This window comes from Ursus americanus, chromosome 14 (assembly GCF_024610735.1).
Source record: "Ursus americanus isolate L20-20 chromosome 14, mUrsAme1.1.p, whole genome shotgun sequence".
Classification (NCBI taxonomy): Eukaryota; Metazoa; Chordata; class Mammalia; order Carnivora; family Ursidae; genus Ursus; species Ursus americanus.
In genome coordinates, this window is record NC_142140.1 from 36,432,413 (window position 1) to 36,450,140 (window position 17,728).

A 17,728-nucleotide genomic window follows, 5' to 3' on the forward strand; every position below is an offset into this window, starting at 1 on the left:
TAGCCAGCCCCATTCTGGGCCATCCCTGTTTCTCCCAGGCTGGGCTTATGGAGAGCAGGCTGGTTCACTGTTGTGTCTCCCAGGCCTAGGGAGCCCGCTGGTGGAAGGGCTGGTGAGAGGGGTTGCCAGTGGCCTGGGATGATTCTAGACCTTTCAGAAGGGAAGCCATACCCAATTTCCACCTGAGCCTGACTCTTTTCAGTACGTGTTCCTGTCCCCAGCCAAGGTCTACAGGACATTCACTGTTTGCTTAGCTGAGGCTACTCCAGTTTTTGGCTTGGAGATCCCAACTTCCCAGAAGCCGCCCCCAGAGGGGTGGGACAGTGAGCTTGTTATTAATTCATTCCCCGTATCCTCTCAAGTTCAGAAGCAACCTGCCACACACTGGAGCCAAAATGAAGACTTCAGCCCCTGGCCGCACCTGTGGCATCTCGCTGCTGCTGCTCTTGCTGCTGGCTGCCCTCCACATGACCACTGCCCGAAAGGTAACGGGTGTCCGTGGGGGCCTGAGCGGGAGTGGCGTGAGCTGATTAACAAGGAGAGCCTGTGTGTGTGCAAGCATGTGCGGCCCAGTGAGGGTGGATCAGTGTGTGTGCAAAGACGTGCCGACCATCCGCCAGGCACTGGCCTGGGGCTGTATGGCTGCTCTCACATTTGATAGGAGGGAGACCCCATTCCCATTTTACAGGGAGGCATGCGGCCCCGCCAGCTGCTGCTGGGGGCCGGCAGAGGGTGGAGTGGGTGGGAATGGGCGTCATGAGCCCAGCTCTCCCTCCCCCTGGCTGAGCGGCCTCGGAGGAGTTATTTATGCTCTCTCTGTCGGTTTCCTCATCTGTAAAATGGTAAAAAGAAAAGGTATTCCGAGCTTTGTTGTGAAGATCTAACCTGCAATATCCAGAAAAAACTCTGTACAGTGCCTGCCACCGAGCAGACACCCCACAAGTCACCTGGCCTGTCACGCGCCTCGGTGCTAAGCTGCGTGTGCACCTGAACACGCCATGTGCAGACAGCAGGTGTGCAAGGCTGCAGGTGTGCATGCATCCTTCCTGGGGAACTGCAGACCTGGAGGAGAGGAACATGTGCCTGGGGAGGGTCCAGGGCTGCAGGGCCAAGGGGGCAAAGAGGAAGGGTCCCAGTAGAGACTGGGCCCTTGTCTCCTCTGAGTTCCCCCAGCTCCTGTAAGCATCTGGTGGGAGGTAAGAGCTTCTTTTCAGTTTCTTTGGAGGCCAAGGTCACCAGAAATCATAGAACTTTGTTCACTACCATTTTACTGGGCAGAGCTAAGATCAAATGCGAAGCTGCCTGACCCCGCTGGGGCCTCCTGCCTGAGGAGAAAGTCAGAGTGGCCTCCGAGACACGCTGGGGCTCAGGCTCCAGCGCCGTAGCCCTTAAGGGTGGGGGACGAAGCACGCAGCTCCCTCTGCTGTGAGACCAGCGTTCACACGTGAAATGCCTCACGGGGTTTGGCCGGAGGCTTGGTCGTGGTTCAGTCGGGGTCGGGGACCAGGGCAGGGTCCCCTCTTAAAGAATGTCATCTTAAGCTGGGGTGGCATTGAAACAGTCCCACCTCCTCCCCCTTCCCTGGTCCAGAATGACATAGACATCTACAGCCTCACCGTGGACTCCAAGGTCTCGTCCAGATTTGCCCACACTGTCGTCACCAGCAGGGTGGTCAACAAGGCCGATACGATGCAGAAGGCCACTTTCCAGGTGGAGCTGCCCAGGAGAGCCTTCATCACCAACTTCTCCATGTAGGTGCCTTCCCGCCCTCTTCCCCATCATGCTCCTCCCACCCAGCACCATGACACCCTCTTCCCTGGCGACACCCTGTCAGGAAGAGCGACCCTCTTCCTGATGTGAGGTGAGCCGGGATGGATGCCTTAGGCATGTGTGCTCTGCCTGTAGGCAATACAAGGAACCAGAGGCTTTACCCATGAACTTCACGCATTCTCAGGGATGTTCCATCCCTCTGTCCACCCATCCCTGCTGCCATCCGTCCCTCCCTCCCTTCCTCCCTCCCTCCCTCCATCCATCCCTCCATCCCTCCCTCCATCCATTCATCCCTCCCTCCATCCCTCCCTCCATCCCTCCATCCCTCCATCCCTCCCTCCATCCATCCATCCCACCATCCATCTTTCCGTTTATCCCTCCCGCCATCCACCATCCACCAACCTGCCCAGGTGACAGATGGAGAACCACAGCATCTTGGTGTCTTTGCCTCTGAAGGGCACAGTTGGGGCATCCTGCGGGCAGGCCCAGGCAGGAGGGAGTCACAAAAGGCGGAGTCCAGCTCAGAATACAGCCGACTTCCTAACTCCTGGGCTGCTTCACAATGGAGCAATGCCTCGAGGAGGGGGATCTCTGTCACAGGAAGTTCTAAGCCAGCTTGTCCCCTCCCTCCCACCAGGGACATCACAGAGGGCATTTCTGCTCTGGGCCAGAAGCCGCATGGGGAGGCCCCTAGGATTTCTGTGGACTCTGTGGCTCAGGGCTGATCCTCACCTTGTCCTCTCCCGTCCTCCCCCACCTTTCCCGACTCCTTTGCAATGTTTGCTAAATGCATGAGAACCCTCTCCATCTGTCCTGACCCGCGGGAGAGGCAGTGGTTGAGGGCAGGCCAGAGAGACGCTGATCCCAGCAATGCAGGGAGGGCGATGGATGGGGCTGAGAGCAAGCTTCTCTCAGCTGGGGTCCCCAGACTACCCTGAGACCTCTGAAAACCTGCAGTGGGGCCTGGGTCCCTGTGGTGGCTTCTTCCTTGCTCCCTGCCACGCCATCAGCAGCCCCTGCTTCTCCTAACCCTGGAGCCAGGCCTGTGTCACCAGACTGGCTGCGTGAGTGCCACAGGGTACACCTGGCCTCCCACAGGGGGCCAAGGCCAGCAGCCTCTGGGTGCATGGCATGTGCTGAGAGCCCAGGGCCAGCACCCCTCTCTGGGTGTAGATGGTGTTGCCGCCGGAGATGGGGAAGCAGGGGGCAGGGTGCCCTGCTCTCTGACCTGGCGGGGAACCCCAGCTGGGCATCTGGGAGGAGGAGCCCTGTGGCCCACTCAGCAGCCACATCCCTGCCCGGAGTATGACCAGGAAGGTCAGAAAGGTGGGGAGGAGGGACACCAGGTCCTAATGCCCTGGCTACACCCTCTCTGCCCATCCCTGCACACTCTCACCCTCTCATGCCATCCCAGGTGGAGCAGACTAGGTTCACTGACACATCGCTGCTCACCTCACAAGGAGGGTCTGGAGAGTTCCTCTTCCAGAGGAAAAGCCCTGGCAGTTCTTTCTAGTCCCAAAGAATAGCCATTAGGATTGTGTCCACCCCCCTGGAAATCCTGTCCACCAGTTGTCCAAGACCCACTTCCCCAGAGGCCAACCTCTGTGCAGAGGGCCCTGCCGCGTGCTGGCAGGAAGAGGGGACAGCTGCAGGGGAGAGGGATCAGAGCCTTTCAGACCTGTGCTTCCCACGGGCCTGGGAGCCCAGCACACCCCTATCCCTCCGCCTGCCCCACACCGCTGCACACAAGGCTGGGCACACGTGCGCCCTGGAAAGCGCTTGCTGGTGACTGACCAGCTCCTCTGGGAGCAGGCTGTGAGTCTGTGAGAGTGGGCAAGCCGGAATGTGGGGCCAGACTGCAAGGGTGGAGGCCGGCGTTTCTCTCCGTCCCACCTCCTCTGCAGCCTTCCTCCCCCATTGGTTCAGTCAATGCATGTTTATCAACACTGCACGTGCCGCAGGGTAGATAGAAGCCTGGCATAGCTTGCAGAGGCCCGCCACCCTCATCTGGGCCCTGCACAGAGGCTTGTATACAGTAAGTACATAATAAATGGGTAGGCTGGGTGCCTGGGTGGTTCAGTCAGTTAAGCGTCTGCCTTCGACTCAGGTCATGATCCCAAGCATCCTGGGATCAAGTCCCAAGTGGGGTTCCCTGCTCAGCAGGGGGCCTGCTTCTTCCTCTCCCTCTGCTGTGTGCGTGCGCTCGCTCGCTCTCAAATAAATAAATAAAATCTTTTAAATAAATAAATAATTAATAAACAAATGGGTGGGCTCAGGCGAAGGTAGGAGTCAGTCTGTTAAGAGGCACATCGAGTCTGGAGAGGCTCCCTGGAGGAGGTGGGATTGGAGTGGCCAGCTCCTATCAGGCCCTCCACAACTCCAGCCATCCTGCCCCAGGATCATCGAAGGAGTGACCTACCCAGGCATCATCAAGAAGAAGGCTGCAGCTCAGGAGCAGTACAGCGCAGCTGTGGCCAGGGGAGAGAGTGCTGGCCTTGTCAAGTGAGCCAAAGATGGTGGGGGGAGGGACCCCAGTGGCGGTGGGGCTGGGGGTGCCCCTGCCTTCAGCCCTGCAGACCCTCTCCAGCTTCCAGTGGCCATACCCTTCCTGGCCTGGAGGGGCAGACCTGATGCTGTCCTCCCCTAGGGCTGCCGGAAGAAAGACGGAGCAGTTCCAGGTGTCAGTCAGTGTGGCTCCCGCTGCCAAGGTCACCTTCGAGCTGGTGTATGAGGAACTGCTCAAGCGGCATCTGGGAGCGTATGAGCTGCTGCTGAAAGTCCAGCCCCAGCAGCTGGTCAAGCACCTACAGGTACTGGCACTGCCTGCTCCCGGGAGGCCTCCAGGAAGACACCTGCTCTGCTGAGGGCAGCCCCTCCTTCCCCCTCTGCCTCCTGCAAGACCCAGCCCCAGCTCCTGGCCGACCCAGTGACCCACTTCTTGCCTCCAGATGGACATTCACATCTTCGAGCCTCAGGGCATCAGCTTTCTGGAGACAGAGAGCACCTTCATGACCAACGAACTGGCAGACGCCCTCACCGTCTCGCAGAACAAGACCAAGGTGGGCCTGCCACGGTTGGCGGGCAAGGGTCCCAAGGATCTGTTGTCAGGCCAGCCGTATGAGTCTGTCCAGAGAGTGAGATAATTGGGCAGACTCTCTGAGCTGGAGGGACTTCAGAGGTCCGTGTCCATGCTGCTATGTGGCAGAAGTAGAGGACAAGGCCTAGAGAAGCCTGCTGGGTGCTGGTGTGAAGCCTGAGTTGGGGAGAGGACGGTGGGGAGGAGCTGGAGTGAGGGCCCCACAGCAGGGAGGGGCCGCCAACTGGATCCTGCACATCCTCAGCCCAGCTTCTGCTCGCACAGCTCCCACTCCCCTGTATGGAGGCAGTCTCTCCAACAGCTGGGCCTCAGAGAACGTTCCCTGCATCCTGGAATTCTTGCTTCAGATGGGGGGTGGGGGTGACCATGGGCTTCTCCCAAATACCTCCTGTCCTTCCCCAGGCTCACATCCAATTCAAGCCCATGCTCTCCCAGCAAAAGTCATCAGGGCAGCAGGACACAGTCCTGGATGGCAACTTCATCGTCCGCTATGATGTGAACCGGACCAGCTCCGGGGGCTCCATTCAGGTGTGTGGGCTCTAAGACGAGAGTAGGGCAACTAGAAAATCCATCCATGCTCAAAGGCCTGAGCTTGCATGTTCTAGAAGGAAAGGCAAAATAACTGCCCCTACTTATCAGGGTGAACCAGTGGCAGCACAGACTGAAAACAAGCGATTTTGTTATGTTGTTCCTGAAACAATTTTGTCTTGGAGGCACAAAAGTTTCACCTCTGCTAAAGAGATGCCCTGTAGGATTTCCCTTATTGCCTTGGCTGCCAGCAGGCTCACAGTTCAGTTTTATGCTCAGTGGCAGTAGCTTTTTTCACACAAGTTTCTGGCATCATGTGCTTTCCCTTTACACCTTTGATGAACCTTGTTTTTAAAGTCTTCACTCTTCTGATGGATTTCAGGTTTGTTATGTCTAAACTTTTTAGAATAAGTTGCCCCAAGTACTAAAACAAATAGGAGATAAAGTGGGGCAGAGTTCTAGTGGGCCACTCGCGTGAGCAGGGAAGGCAAGAGACGGGCTGGACTGAGCCGTTGAAGATGGTGAAGCTTTGGGGAGGTCAGCAGTGGAACAGAGACGGAGCCGGCTGCGTGAAGAGAGGAACCTAAGGATTACGGTGCGAAGGCTAGTCCGGGGCAGGGCAGGTCTGCAGCTCTCATTACCTCTGTTTGTTTCACTCTGATCACAGATCGAGAATGGCTACTTTGTGCACTACTTTGCCCCCGAGGGCCTACCAACAATACCCAAGAATGTGATCTTTGTCATTGACAAAAGCAGCTCCATGAGTGGCAGGAAGATGCAGCAGGTGGGTCCCGCTGGGGAAGGGAACAGCCCTGGAAACTCACACATGCCTCACTCCATTGGCTCTGGTCCAGGAGGCACTCTCCTTCCTCCATCTTCCCGGGTAGGGGGCACCTAGGAGTTGAGATTGGCCAGAGTGTGGGCAGGGCCTGCCCCTAGAGCACTGACCGTGGGAGCCCGGGTATGCCATCCAAGTACACGTGAGCCCCAGGGAGGCTCCACTCGGACACCCTCCTGAGTCTCCCACCCTCCTGCCCAGACCCGGGAAGCCTTAATCAAGATCCTGGATGACCTCAGCCCCAGCGACCAGTTCAACCTTATCAGCTTCAGCGGGGATGCAGCCCAGTGGAAGCCCTTGCTGGTGCCGGCCTCGGCTGAGAACGTGAACCAGGCCAGGAGCTATGCTGCCGGCATCCAGGCCCATGGAGGTGAGCACCTCTGGGGCCCTGCAGTGTGGGGGCTTCCGGCGCAGCAAGCCCAGCCTGGGGACCTGGGCTGGAAGTCGCCACCCTGAGAGTACGTGTCCCCCAGGGACCGACATCAACCATGCGGTGCTGATGGCCGTGCAGCTGCTGAACAGTGCCAAACAGGAAGAGCTGATGCCGGAGGGGACCGTCTCCCTCATCATCCTGCTCACCGACGGCGACCCCACCATGGGTGAGGGCACCGCCAGCAACTCCGGGGCTGTCCCCCGGCTTGCCGTGGGACCCGAGGTGGGGGTGGGGGCCGTATATCCGAGGCCCCTCTGGCTCTGAGATTCCAGAAATATCATTGAACCACTCACTGTTTCCTCACTCCCCCTTCCCACACCGCTGGGTCCAGGGGAGACCAACCCTGCAAGGATCCAGAGGAACGTGAAGGAAGCTATAGATGGCCAGTACAGCCTCTTCTGCCTGGGCTTTGGCTTCGACGTCAGCTATGCCTTCCTGGAGAAGCTGGCGCTGGACAACGGCGGCCTGGCTCGGCGCATCTATGAGGACTCGGACTCCGCCCTGCAGCTCCAGGTGGAAGAGGGCCCCCAGTGGGCTGCATGACGGAGGCGGGCAGACCCCAGCCCGGCACTCGTGACGCCCCCGCACCTTGCAGGACTTCTACCAGGAAGTGGCCAACCCATTGCTGACAGCAGTGACCTTTGAGTACCCCAGCAATGTGGTGGAGGAGGTCTCGCAGGACAACTTCCGGCTGCTCTTCAAAGGCTCCGAGATCGTCGTGGCCGGCAAGCTCCGGGACCAGAGCCCTGATGTGCTCTCAGCTAAAGTCAGGGGGCAGCTGGTGAGTGGGGCCAGCCGCTCTGCAGGGGAGGGGCCGCTGGGCAGGCAGTCAGAGGGGCTGGGTTCAAAGCCCAGCCCGGCAGGGCTCCAGCAGCTGACCTTGCGCAAGTCACGCGGTGCTCTCTGCCGCTTGGAGGTGACACTCAGCAGTCAGCCTGTGCTGCTGCTGGTTCTGAGAGCACCAGGTGCTTGGAATGCCCTCCTGTCCTCACACCGGGCCTCGGAGGTTGCTATCGGGCAGTGGAGACTGCTCCCATTTCACAGATGACCAGGCTGAGATCCAGGCAGGGCAGACAAGTTGCCTCGGGCCCCACTGCAGCCAGGTCAAGAGCCCGGCTCCCCACGTGGTGCCCGTTGCTGCCCGGCCTTCCGTGCCTCTGTGCCACAGGAGACCCTCTCATTCCACGGAGAGAAACAGCACCTGCTCTGTGCTAGGTTCTTCTCTAGGCCCTGGGGATACTATCCTCCCAGGAGAGACAATGCGGGTAAATCATCACACAAACAGGGAGCTGCAGCGTGGGATGTCCCTGACAGGATAAACCCGGGGCCTCAGAGGAGCAGCACTGGGAACCCAAACCTGGTCTGAGAATCAGGGAGGGCTCCCTGAAGGAGGCCCAGCTGAGCCTGAAGGATGAGTAGGAGGTGGTAGAGATGGTGGCATGATAGAGGAATGTTCTGGGCTTGCATGGCAAGCAGGCAGCATGTGTGGGAAGAACAGCAGGTGGGTGAGTCGGGGGCACTGGGGTGGGGGGCGGGGCCTTGCCTCAGAGAAAGTAGCCGAGTATCGTGATGGGCAGCGCATGCCCTGTGGCCAGCCTGCCTGCGTTCAAACCCAGCTCTGCCACATCCTAATCTCCCTGTGCCTCAGTTTCCTCCTGTGCAGAAATCAGAATGGGTCACCTACCACCCTTGTAAGGCTGCTGTGGGGATTAATGTCTGGTCCCAGTGTAAACACTCCATTCACATTAGCTGCTAATATTAACCTGAAGGCCAGGGGTTCCCAAAGTGCAGAACTCGGGGTGACTCAAGGTAGTTCACAAACGTGTCTTTGTTTCAGTAGTTGTGTATTTATTGTAACATGTCTCCTGAAAAATATAACTTGAACGCCAGACCTAAGATTTTTGCGGGTAGGATTGCTTGGAACGAGGCCAAAGAAATAGTATTTGTCTATTTAAAGTTCATTTAACGAAAACCATCAAACAAATCGCTGTGTGTGTGTGGACAGGGCAAAATTCGTGCAGGTGGCCTGCATGTGGCAGTTCTGGGAAACCAGGCTGCGGGTGAGCGACAGAGGAGGTGGTCCCAGCAGGGGTGGTGGGATCTGAGCCATGGTAAGGTCTTCGGCCGCTGTGTGGAGTGGTGGTGAGAGAGGGCGGGGTTCCTCTGTCCCCGGACCCGCTTCCCAGACTGCGGGCAGGGCAGCCCAAGACCAGAAGACCCTTCCCTGGGGAAGGAAGCAGCAGTCCACCCAGAGCTTGGCGCCTGCCTTACTGCCACCGTCCCACCAGGCCCAGCCCCACAGAGGGCACCAGCTTGGGCAGGGGATAGCTGGTTGGGGCAGTTGGGGCCCCAAGCCCTATCAGGGCCAGGACACCTGAGTTCTCACCTCAGCTCTGCCACTGACTCCTGGAGAAGGCTCTTCCCTCTTGGTCCCCAGTCTCCATCTTTGGGATGAGTGTGGAATGCCTCTGGGGCCCCTTTCTGCCCCCACACTGCATTTGCCCTTCCTTCCCACTGCTGTTTCTACTCTGGCCAGGGGTTCGGATTCCATTCTCATTTCCCTTTCTCTGGAACAGTCAGTCTGACCTGAGCTCCGGGCTCTGTGCCTGCCATGTTGCCCTTGGAGAATTTGCAACCTTTTACCCCACCTCCTTCTCATCCTGGGAGGCTCTGTGACTGGGTCTGGTGCCCCAGACTCCCTCCCCACCCTCCACCCTACTCAAAGGAAATGCGGTGCTGGCAGCCAATTCCTGGGGACTGCCCCAATCCAACCAGGTTTCCCGTGGGAGTGCCGGGGAGCTCCAGGCCAGGCGTGGCCAGCAGGCCCTCACTGCTCCTGCCCGGGCTGGGCCCCTTTTTCTAGCACATGCAGAACATCACCTTCCAAACGGAGTCCAGAGTGGCGGAGCAGGAGAAGGAGTTCCAGAGCCCCAAGTACATCTTCCACAGCTTCATGGAGAGACTCTGGGCGTACCTGACCATCCAGCAAATGCTGGAGCAAATGTGGGTGGCCCGCACCCCCGATGGCCCGCTGGGGCAGCCACACACAGCCCGAGCACCTTCCCAAGCGTTCCCCTGTGGGGGGGGGTGGGGGGCAACAGGTTCAGCTGGCACGGGGCATCTCCCAGGCATAGAGAGAGGGGGTGGTGGCATCCTGGGTAAGCTCCAGACTCTCCCAGTGGGAACCTCCCAGAAAGGTCTGGAAGGGAGGGAGAGTCCAAGCATCCGGGGAGGACCCGCTGAGCCTCTGACGTCCCCCACCTGCAGGGTTTCAGCATCCGCTACTGAGAAGCAGGCCCTCGAGACCCGAGCTCTGAACTTGTCACTCCACTACTGCTTTGTCACTCCCCTCACGTCCATGGTGGTCACCAAACCCGATGGCGGAGAACGGTCTGAAGTTGCTGAGAAGCCCATGGAAACCAATAGGGGTGAGAGTAGGACCCCAGCCTCCTTGGCAGCACACTTTTGACCCAGTGTTCTCTGGGGTCTTTCCCCTGTGTCCCCACAAAGTCCCAACCTGGCCACCCCTAATCTCCCAGGAGCCCCCGGACACTCATCCCATTTCATTGACGAGGAAGCTGAGGCCAGGTCTCCCGACCCTAGAGTTCACTGCACCCCCTCGGTGCTGGGTTTGGGAAGCAAGGTTAAACAAGCGCTTCAAACTTGTCGAAACCACTCCAATGGTGTATTTCCTTTTCTCTCTCTTTTTGTTTTATCCAGAAAACAGACACAAGAACTTCTACTTAGGTAAGGGCCTAATTCCCTCAAAGGCTGGGCGGGGCGACGGTTGGCTGACACAGGGCCTAAGGCACCAGCCCCACAAAGTTGCTGGCCAGGGTCTCTCTGCAGCCAGGAGGGGGCATCGTCTGCCACTCAGACCCTGTCCTAGGCACTCAGAGACACAATCCCTGGTCAGCTGCGGACCCCAGAAAGGTGTATCCAAGAAGCAAACCCAGGTCCCTCTGATTTCCAGGTCGTCCATACTCCAGACTTCATACCACAGGAGACAGAGGGTTCAGATTAACAGGTAGCACAGGAGGGAAGGGGAAGGGGTAGGAGGGGTTGACAGGACATTGACCCTGGCCACAAACTGGGCTCTGCCCTGGTTGTTGGGGGAATGACTTGCCCAACTCACCGGGCTGGTTGGCAGGCCTGGGACTCAGGTCCAGTTTTATCTGAGTAGGAGACATCTATGCAGACTCTGTCCTCACTGAAGGAAGAAGCTATAGAGGACAAGGTAGTTCGAGTGGGGGGCTGGGGGGTGGGGGGCTCCAGAAGGGTCCATCGTTCCCACTCTGAATTTCTCCTGGCCATGGGAGGACAGGCTCCCAGAGTGTTGGGTGGAGGCAGGGAGCCATCTGTCCTCTCCCCATCCCTCTCCTGGGGGATGACACTGCTTGACAGAAGGCTGCATGTGTCAACTTTTCCAAAGCAGGAACTTCCGGGAAGATAGCTAATGACCCAGGGAGAGCGGGACCACGAGGACCTCTTAATTCTCCTCGTCCTTATCCAGACTACCTCACAGCTGGAGAGTCAGTGCTACCGGACATGTTAGGTAAGCCACTTTCTGACCCTCTGAGGGTCTCATTTCCTCAAGATGGTCATGAAACATGTCCGTAGAGTTGATGAGGTAAAGCACAAAGCACAGGGCTGGGCACAAACCAGGGAGAGTTGCTGTGGGCCATGACGTGACGTAACGTGTCCTTTATTGTCACTGAATTGGGGGCTGGCTCAGGATGGAGCCTTCTAGCAAGGGAAGTCTTCCTCCATTTCCAAAGCCAGCAGTGGACCCCTGAGCTGTTTCTGATCTCCAGATCTGGACTCAGATACAGTGCAGAGCCAGGCCAGACCATGTGTCCTCTCCATTTTCCCTAATAGCATGCTCTCCTGTTTGAAAATCTCATTACAAAGCTCTTCTCAGTTGGGTGTACGCGTGGCAGGGGTTGTGCGGCTGGGTGGGGGGCGGGCGGCAGTGATGATGGCTGGAGGGCGTGCTGATTGCTCTCAGTCCTGACTGCCCTCTTCCTTTCTGTTTCTGGCTGTCCCTGCACTGATGCCTGCTTCGGCGCCATCAGCTCCCTCCGTTCCTGAAAGGATGATTCACGGCATGGATTTAAGAGCCAAAGATGTCCCTGCAGTAGCTTCTGACTCTATAACAGGGAGACTCGGGGAGAGGAAAGCCTCGGGGAGCTCTACAGACTTGCCACGTGGGTTTCCCAGTGTTGAGGTCGAGAAGGAGCCCTGGCCACACACATCCCTGGGAAGGGGCTCCCTAAACCCACACTCTTTCTTCTTTCAGAACCAGCCAAGACAGCCTCACCCCCAGGTAAGTTGCCAGCCTCCCTCAGGCCTGGCCCCCCTCCTTGTCCTTGTCTCCCAGCCTGCTCTACCTACCCTAGGAACCACAGCTGCTGTCCCAGCCCCCATCCAGGCGCCTCCCATCATCCTGACGCTGCCTGGACAGAGCGTGGACCGTCTCTGTGTGGACATCAAGCACTCTCAGGGGCCGATGAACCTGCTCTCAGACCCTGACCAAGGTGAGAAGTGCACATCCCGTCATCCACCCAGAGAGACCCAGACACCACTCACTCCTGACTTACTACCCCAGAGACAACGACAGGACACCTGCCCATGGAGACACACGCTGCCCCATGCAGGCCGGTCCCAGATCATGGCACGACCACACCCCTGAGCACCACATACGCAGATCTGGGTGGCCTGAGCACTCCAGGGTGACCCGATATGGACTTGCCCCCAGGCGCTGCTGTACTTGGTGGTGGGGAGACAGACTTGGGCACAGATAAGCTCCATGGCCTATAGTCAGTGTCCAGAGTGACATGGAAGCAAACCCGGAGGAAGAGACAAGAGCTGTCCGGGGGACAAGGCTGTGCAGCGTCATGTAGGAGTGACTGGGCCTTGGCAGACAAGTAGGGGTCCACTGGGCAGAGCAAGGGGAAGGCAGAAGCAGAGCCCTGGAAGGTGCTGGTGGGACCGTGGAGTGTGTGGAGGCGGTGAGTGGTGGGAGGAGGTAGGTGTATGGCCAGACCTGTACCCCCAACCCCCAGAGTGGTCTCGCTGGTTGAACCGAGTGTCAGGTCAGGCGTGAGGAGGCACCGCACTCAGGGACAGGCTCGCCTGCAGAGCCAGCCGGACTCAATGAGCACATGCAGCTCCCTCGTTCCTCCTAGGTCGACACAGTCTGCCCCTCAGCCCACCAGTTCTGTAGTCTGTTTGCTCACAGAGGAGAGGGGGGCACCACCCCTCCTCCATCTTGCCCTTGGCCATAGCACCTCATTGGGCCAGGCACGCCACAGGGGCTTTATGAGAGTCCCTTCTCAGAGGGCTCGTCTGAAGATGGCCATCACTGAGGATTCGGGGGCCCTTCCACAGCCCTCTGAAACCAGGGGGAGAGACTGTGGGAACCAGCCCCCAGTGGGGAAAGGGAGCTGGGGAGGTCAGCTGGTGAGAAGGGGTCTGGGTGGTCCTCCCGCTCGGGGCGGCGCCCAGCTGAGGCCACAGTCTTGACCTCTCTGCCCCCGGCCTTCTCAGGGATTGAGGTGACCGCCCAGTACGAGACAGAGAGGGCCCAGTTCTCATGGATCGAGGTGACCTTCAAGAACCCCCAGCTGCAGGTCCGCGCCTCCCCTGAGCACGTGGTAGTGACCCGGAACCGAAAAAACTCTGCCTACAAGTGGAAGGAGACACTGTTCTCGGTGACACCCAGGTACGCCCCGGCCTGGGTCTCCCTGGGTCTCCCCCAGGCTGGGTATCTCTCTGGCCACATCAGTTAGCTGGGGACGGTGCCGACAGGTGACCTGAGCCCACGGGCCTGCGGATGAGGTGGCTGGGCATGAGTCTTCGGCAGGGGGCTGGGCCCACAGGAGGAACAGAGACGCGGAGAGCCCTGTACCAGACCCGCCTGCCCTGGAGGGCACAGAGCGGTTAGGCTGGGACCTGGCTGCCCTCAGACCTAACTCCGGTCACTGTCCCATGTGAGGCATGGTGTGGTTTGGAGCTAGCTCTGCTGCTAATTCTGTGTGACCCTGGGCAGGCTGCTCACCCTCTCTGAGCTTGTTTCCTCACCCATCACCAGAGATAATCTCCCAGCCCTGAGTCAGAGGGCTGAGCAGAAGATCCAGTGAGAGGACGTGGTCCGGGAGCACTTTGCCCATTAGGCAGTGTGGTGCCCACGGGGTACTGCAGAGGGCAGCACTGTCAGTGTGGCGAGGTAATGACAATAATGAGGAGCTGGAGAGCACCGTCCCACAGGGGAGGTTAGGAATGTCATCCTTAGCAGACTCCCCAGACTCCCCTACTCCTCTGATGAGGGGCAACAAGTCTACCAGGCATCAAACACTGGGCAGCTGGTGGGTAATGCAAGTGGACGGCCACCTCTTCTGGGAGGGGCTGCCCCACCATAGAGCCTTCCAGAGGCAGCTCTCCAGCTCTGGAGGTCACAAGGGGCCTGGGAGTGGGGCTGAGGACCCTGGCCCTCTTAGAGCCGTGCCCTACAGCCCCCCAGCCTGTACCGGGTACAGAGAGCCTCGTCCTCTGCCCTCTCCGTGCCCCGCAGCAGAGACTGGTTTCCACTTGACGAATGAGCGCATGCCCAGAAAATCCAAGGGCTTCGCCTGAAAACTGCCCAATTTCGTAAGAGGTCTTGAAGTTTCCGATTATCTGATAAATACAGAGAATGACAGCGTGTCTGTGCCTTGGACACGCACACTAGAAGGTAGAATAAATAATTCCTATCACCCGCAGTGAGAAAAAGTTCAGATGCTTTCCTGAGCTACGGAAGAGACACATGAGGGAAAACAGACCACGTCTTGTACGTTGACGTGAAGACAGTGTCAGTTTGGGGCAATTCCATTTAAAATAACCTCAGAGTAACAGCAGGGTCCTGTTCAATGTGCTTAAAAGAGCCTAACATTCCTAAGAAAACAAAAAAGGTAAGAATTTCAGATTATCTTAAGTAAAAAAAGGAGGAAAGAACAAAAAGGGACTTGCTCTTCTAGACCTAAGTAACACGGATCGTCAGAAGGAAGTGGCACTGGCCATAAAAACGAAAGGGACAGAGTAAATGTACCGAGACCTGCCGAAATCATATCCAACTAATTTATGAGAAACGGAATCTAAGAGAACCGGAGAGAAAGGAGCCGCCGTTCTGTTTGATAAAGAATACAGCAGATATCACTACGTCAACATCAGTCCGCGGTGGAAATTCCCCAGGACAAGAGGGCAGCCCCCGCCTGCTCGCAGCCCGACTGCTCAGGCCCCTGGCTTTCCCCGCAGCCTCAAGATGACCATGGACGAGGCGGGACTCCTGCTGCTCAGCAGCCCGGACAGAGTGACCATCGGCCTGCTACCCTGGGACGGCCCTGGCGAGGGGCTCCGGCTCCTCCTGCGGGACACCGACCGGTTCTCCAGCCGCGTCGGCGGGACCCTCGGTATGCTGCCCGTGGCTCCGGGCGTCCTCAGAAGCCACCTGTGCCTGTGAACAGGCAATGCCCTTCACCTCTGTGTGTCTCCCAGCCGCCCTCTTGGTCTTTATTCCTTGCTGACCCGCCCTTTGTATCCCAGGCCAGTTTTACCAGGATGTGCTCTGGGGGCCCCCAGCGGCGGCAGATGACAGCAAGCGAACCCTGAGGGTTCAAGGCCTTGACTACTCTGCCACCAGGTGACGGCGCAAGCAGGCCACTAAGCCCGGCCAGGGGTGGGGGCCGGGAGGCTGGGAGCTGAGCCCCTACTCCTCTGTCCTTGCCCGGCAAACAGAGACCGTCAGGGCAAAGGCTGATGCTTTAGAGACGTTTGACCCAGCTCTCAGTGACCCCACAAAGGACAGTCCGCTCAGACCCACAGAAAACACCCCAGCCCAGAGATCACTAGGGTGGGGGTGGGGGGCAGTAGGAAACTCCTCCTGAAGGTCTCAGAGCCCCGGACCCTGAGGACCACACACAGCTGGGTCCACTTGGGGGACAGGGCCTTGTCAGCCTGTGCTGGAGGAAATTCTAAGGGCCCTGAGACTCTCTACCCTCCCCATTCGTAACCCTAGCCATTTCCGTCTCTTTCTACCACACCTGAGATTTGCTGACCATCTATATTTCTGTCTGTCCATCTTTCCATCCCAGGTTGCTCAAGCTGGATTACCAAGAGGGGTCCCCAGGAACAGAGATTTCCTGCTGGTCCATAGAGCTGTAGTTATGTGGGGGGGGGTTAAGCCCACCCCCTCCCCCCATGCTGCCAGAAAGTGTGCAGAGGACTGCCACCCTGTGACCCGAGGGCCACCTGTGGGGCCTGGGCTTCAATGGGGAGGATATTTTGACTCATTACAAATAAAGGTGCTGTAAGCCCAGGCAATGGGCATCTCTGCTTGCATCTGGCTAAATCTCACATTAGAATTAGAATCTTAGATTCTTAGAATCTTAGAATCTTCTACCATGAGCCCCTCAAAGGCCTGTGACCAGTAAGCCCCATGGCAAACTTCCAGCCCAGTCTCATCATTTTACAAGCAGAGAAACTACGATTTAGAGAGATTAAACCACCTATTTAAAATGTTGCCCCACACTGGGTGTCATACACAAAATGAATTGTGGAACACTACGTCAAAAATTAATGGTGCACCATATGTTGGCTAATGAACTTACATAAATGTCAATCAAATAAAATGTTGCTTCAGCCCCCACTGGGGGACGAGGGCAGGAGAACATACTCTGGAAGCAAAGGTTTAGTCTGCTTTATGGCCACTCAGGCCGTGGAAACCAGTTTTGACTAAAAAAAGAGAAGCGTGAACTGGGTAGACGTTCTTGTTAGAAACCAATGTCCCCGGGTGGGCACAAACTGGGCAGAAGTTCTTTAGAGGCCAGCTCCCCGAGGTTCTCAGCAAGCTCTGGGGCCCCTGGTGCTGGGATTTGCATGACACAGTTTGATTTCCACCCGTGTGCTCAGGCTCAGGCCTGTCTGCTCACTGCCTTGTCAAGAGGCTAGTCCTGGAAGAGAGGGTCCGGGGTGAGGCCCTGGTCCCAGGAAGGAAGCCAGGGTCTGTCCCCAGGAGCCTCCAGTCTCATGGGGGTGCTCCCAGATCCTGGACAGCCAGGGGTCTGCTCTGCCATCCATGCCCTGGGGCTGGGCACCCCAAAGATTGTACCCAACCCCTGCATAGGCAAAGCATACTTAAAAAACCATTTACAATTACTCTATCCACTCCTTTAAAAATGACACGTCTTTGGCTTACAAATAAAAAGCATCGAGAGAACAAAACAGAAACCAGGAGAATGAGATCAAAGAGAAGAGGCAAGCAGGGGAAAGTCCTGGATCAGAGGGACAAGGGCCGGGCGGGGAGCCGCAGCACCGAGCATGCGCTCCGGCCTCCTGGCAGCTAGGATAAAGCAGGAAATGAGTTCGTCGGCTTGCTGGGAGGAAGCAAACTAGATCACCAGGGAAAACATTCTTTTCGCAGCTCTAGGGCTTTACAGAATGTTTGCAGAGTGACTCTTTCTAGAAGGGTCAGAGGAGAGGCCAGTGGGCGGGGTCTCCAACAGCAGGTTTGCCAAACACACGGGGCCACTCCCGCCCTGCTGCCTCTCCATCCAGCCTGGTCGGCAGGCGGGGGTCACGGGCTGAGTCGCCTTGTCTAGGCCGCTCAAAGGGGCTCAGACCAGAGCTCCGCGAGACAAGGGAGCAGCCTCAGGGGCTCTGCCGGACTTGCTGGGGGGCTAGCGCTATCATCCCGCGATGAGATGAGTGCCCACCCGTCTCCCCACTCCGGGACCCCACCACCTGGGCTGGCCTGTGGAACTGGTGCAGCAGCGGAGGGTCATGGATGACTTTCTGGCCCAGCAGCATTGCTGTTCACCACTCTCTGTGAACCGCTGAAAGGAGCTCTGTGCCCTTCACTGCTTTGTTCCCTGAGCGCTTCCCAGCCCTCACTCAGGCCAGGCCCTGGGCTGGGTGCTGCAGGGACATTGGGTACCATGGGAAACAGTGCCTATTGGGACAGCCAGAGAAGAGCCCACAGGGAGACATTTGGCCCAACCTGGGGAATATCAGGGAAGGCTTCCTGGAA

General features: G+C 57.9%; 1 protein-coding gene across 7 annotated transcripts; it reads left to right on the forward strand.

Moving 5' to 3' along the window:
- Positions 1 to 329: 329 nt before the first annotated feature.
- Positions 330 to 16,039, forward strand: ITIH4 (inter-alpha-trypsin inhibitor heavy chain 4). Of its 7 annotated transcripts, none has more exons than XM_087866976.1 (24): positions 330 to 485; positions 1,591 to 1,751; positions 4,168 to 4,272; positions 4,418 to 4,580; positions 4,719 to 4,829; positions 5,270 to 5,395; positions 6,063 to 6,179; positions 6,435 to 6,603; positions 6,707 to 6,832; positions 6,998 to 7,179; positions 7,262 to 7,447; positions 9,530 to 9,669; positions 9,934 to 10,094; positions 10,387 to 10,413; positions 10,640 to 10,693; positions 10,850 to 10,903; positions 11,099 to 11,221; positions 11,742 to 11,873; positions 11,966 to 11,992; positions 12,066 to 12,203; positions 13,216 to 13,390; positions 14,959 to 15,113; positions 15,247 to 15,343; positions 15,795 to 16,039. In XM_087866976.1, the coding sequence occupies exons 1-24, from the start codon at positions 396 to 398 to the stop codon at positions 15,862 to 15,864; spliced, it is 2,889 nt and encodes a 962-aa protein (XP_087723102.1). In that variant the 5' UTR covers positions 330 to 395; the 3' UTR covers positions 15,865 to 16,039. The 7 variants fall into 7 exon arrangements, with proteins under 7 accessions (XP_087723102.1, XP_087723104.1, XP_087723103.1 ...); XM_087866978.1 differs by having other exon boundaries at positions 12,075 to 12,203; XM_087866977.1 differs by having other exon boundaries at positions 11,102 to 11,221.
- The last annotated feature ends 1,689 nt before the right edge of the window (positions 16,040 to 17,728 follow it).

Bases quoted from the DNA above. Each gene is read 5' to 3' on its own strand.
- ITIH4 (XM_087866976.1), top strand. From the start codon at position 396: ATGAAGACTTCAGCCCCTGGCCGCACCTGTGGCATCTCGCTGCTGCTG. The intron at 10,904-11,098 runs GTAGTTCGAGTG...ACTTTTCCAAAG, and splicing joins AAGAAGCTATAGAGGACAAG to CAGGAACTTCCGGGAAGATA. The intron at 11,993-12,065 runs GTAAGTTGCCAG...TACCTACCCTAG, and splicing joins CAAGACAGCCTCACCCCCAG to GAACCACAGCTGCTGTCCCA.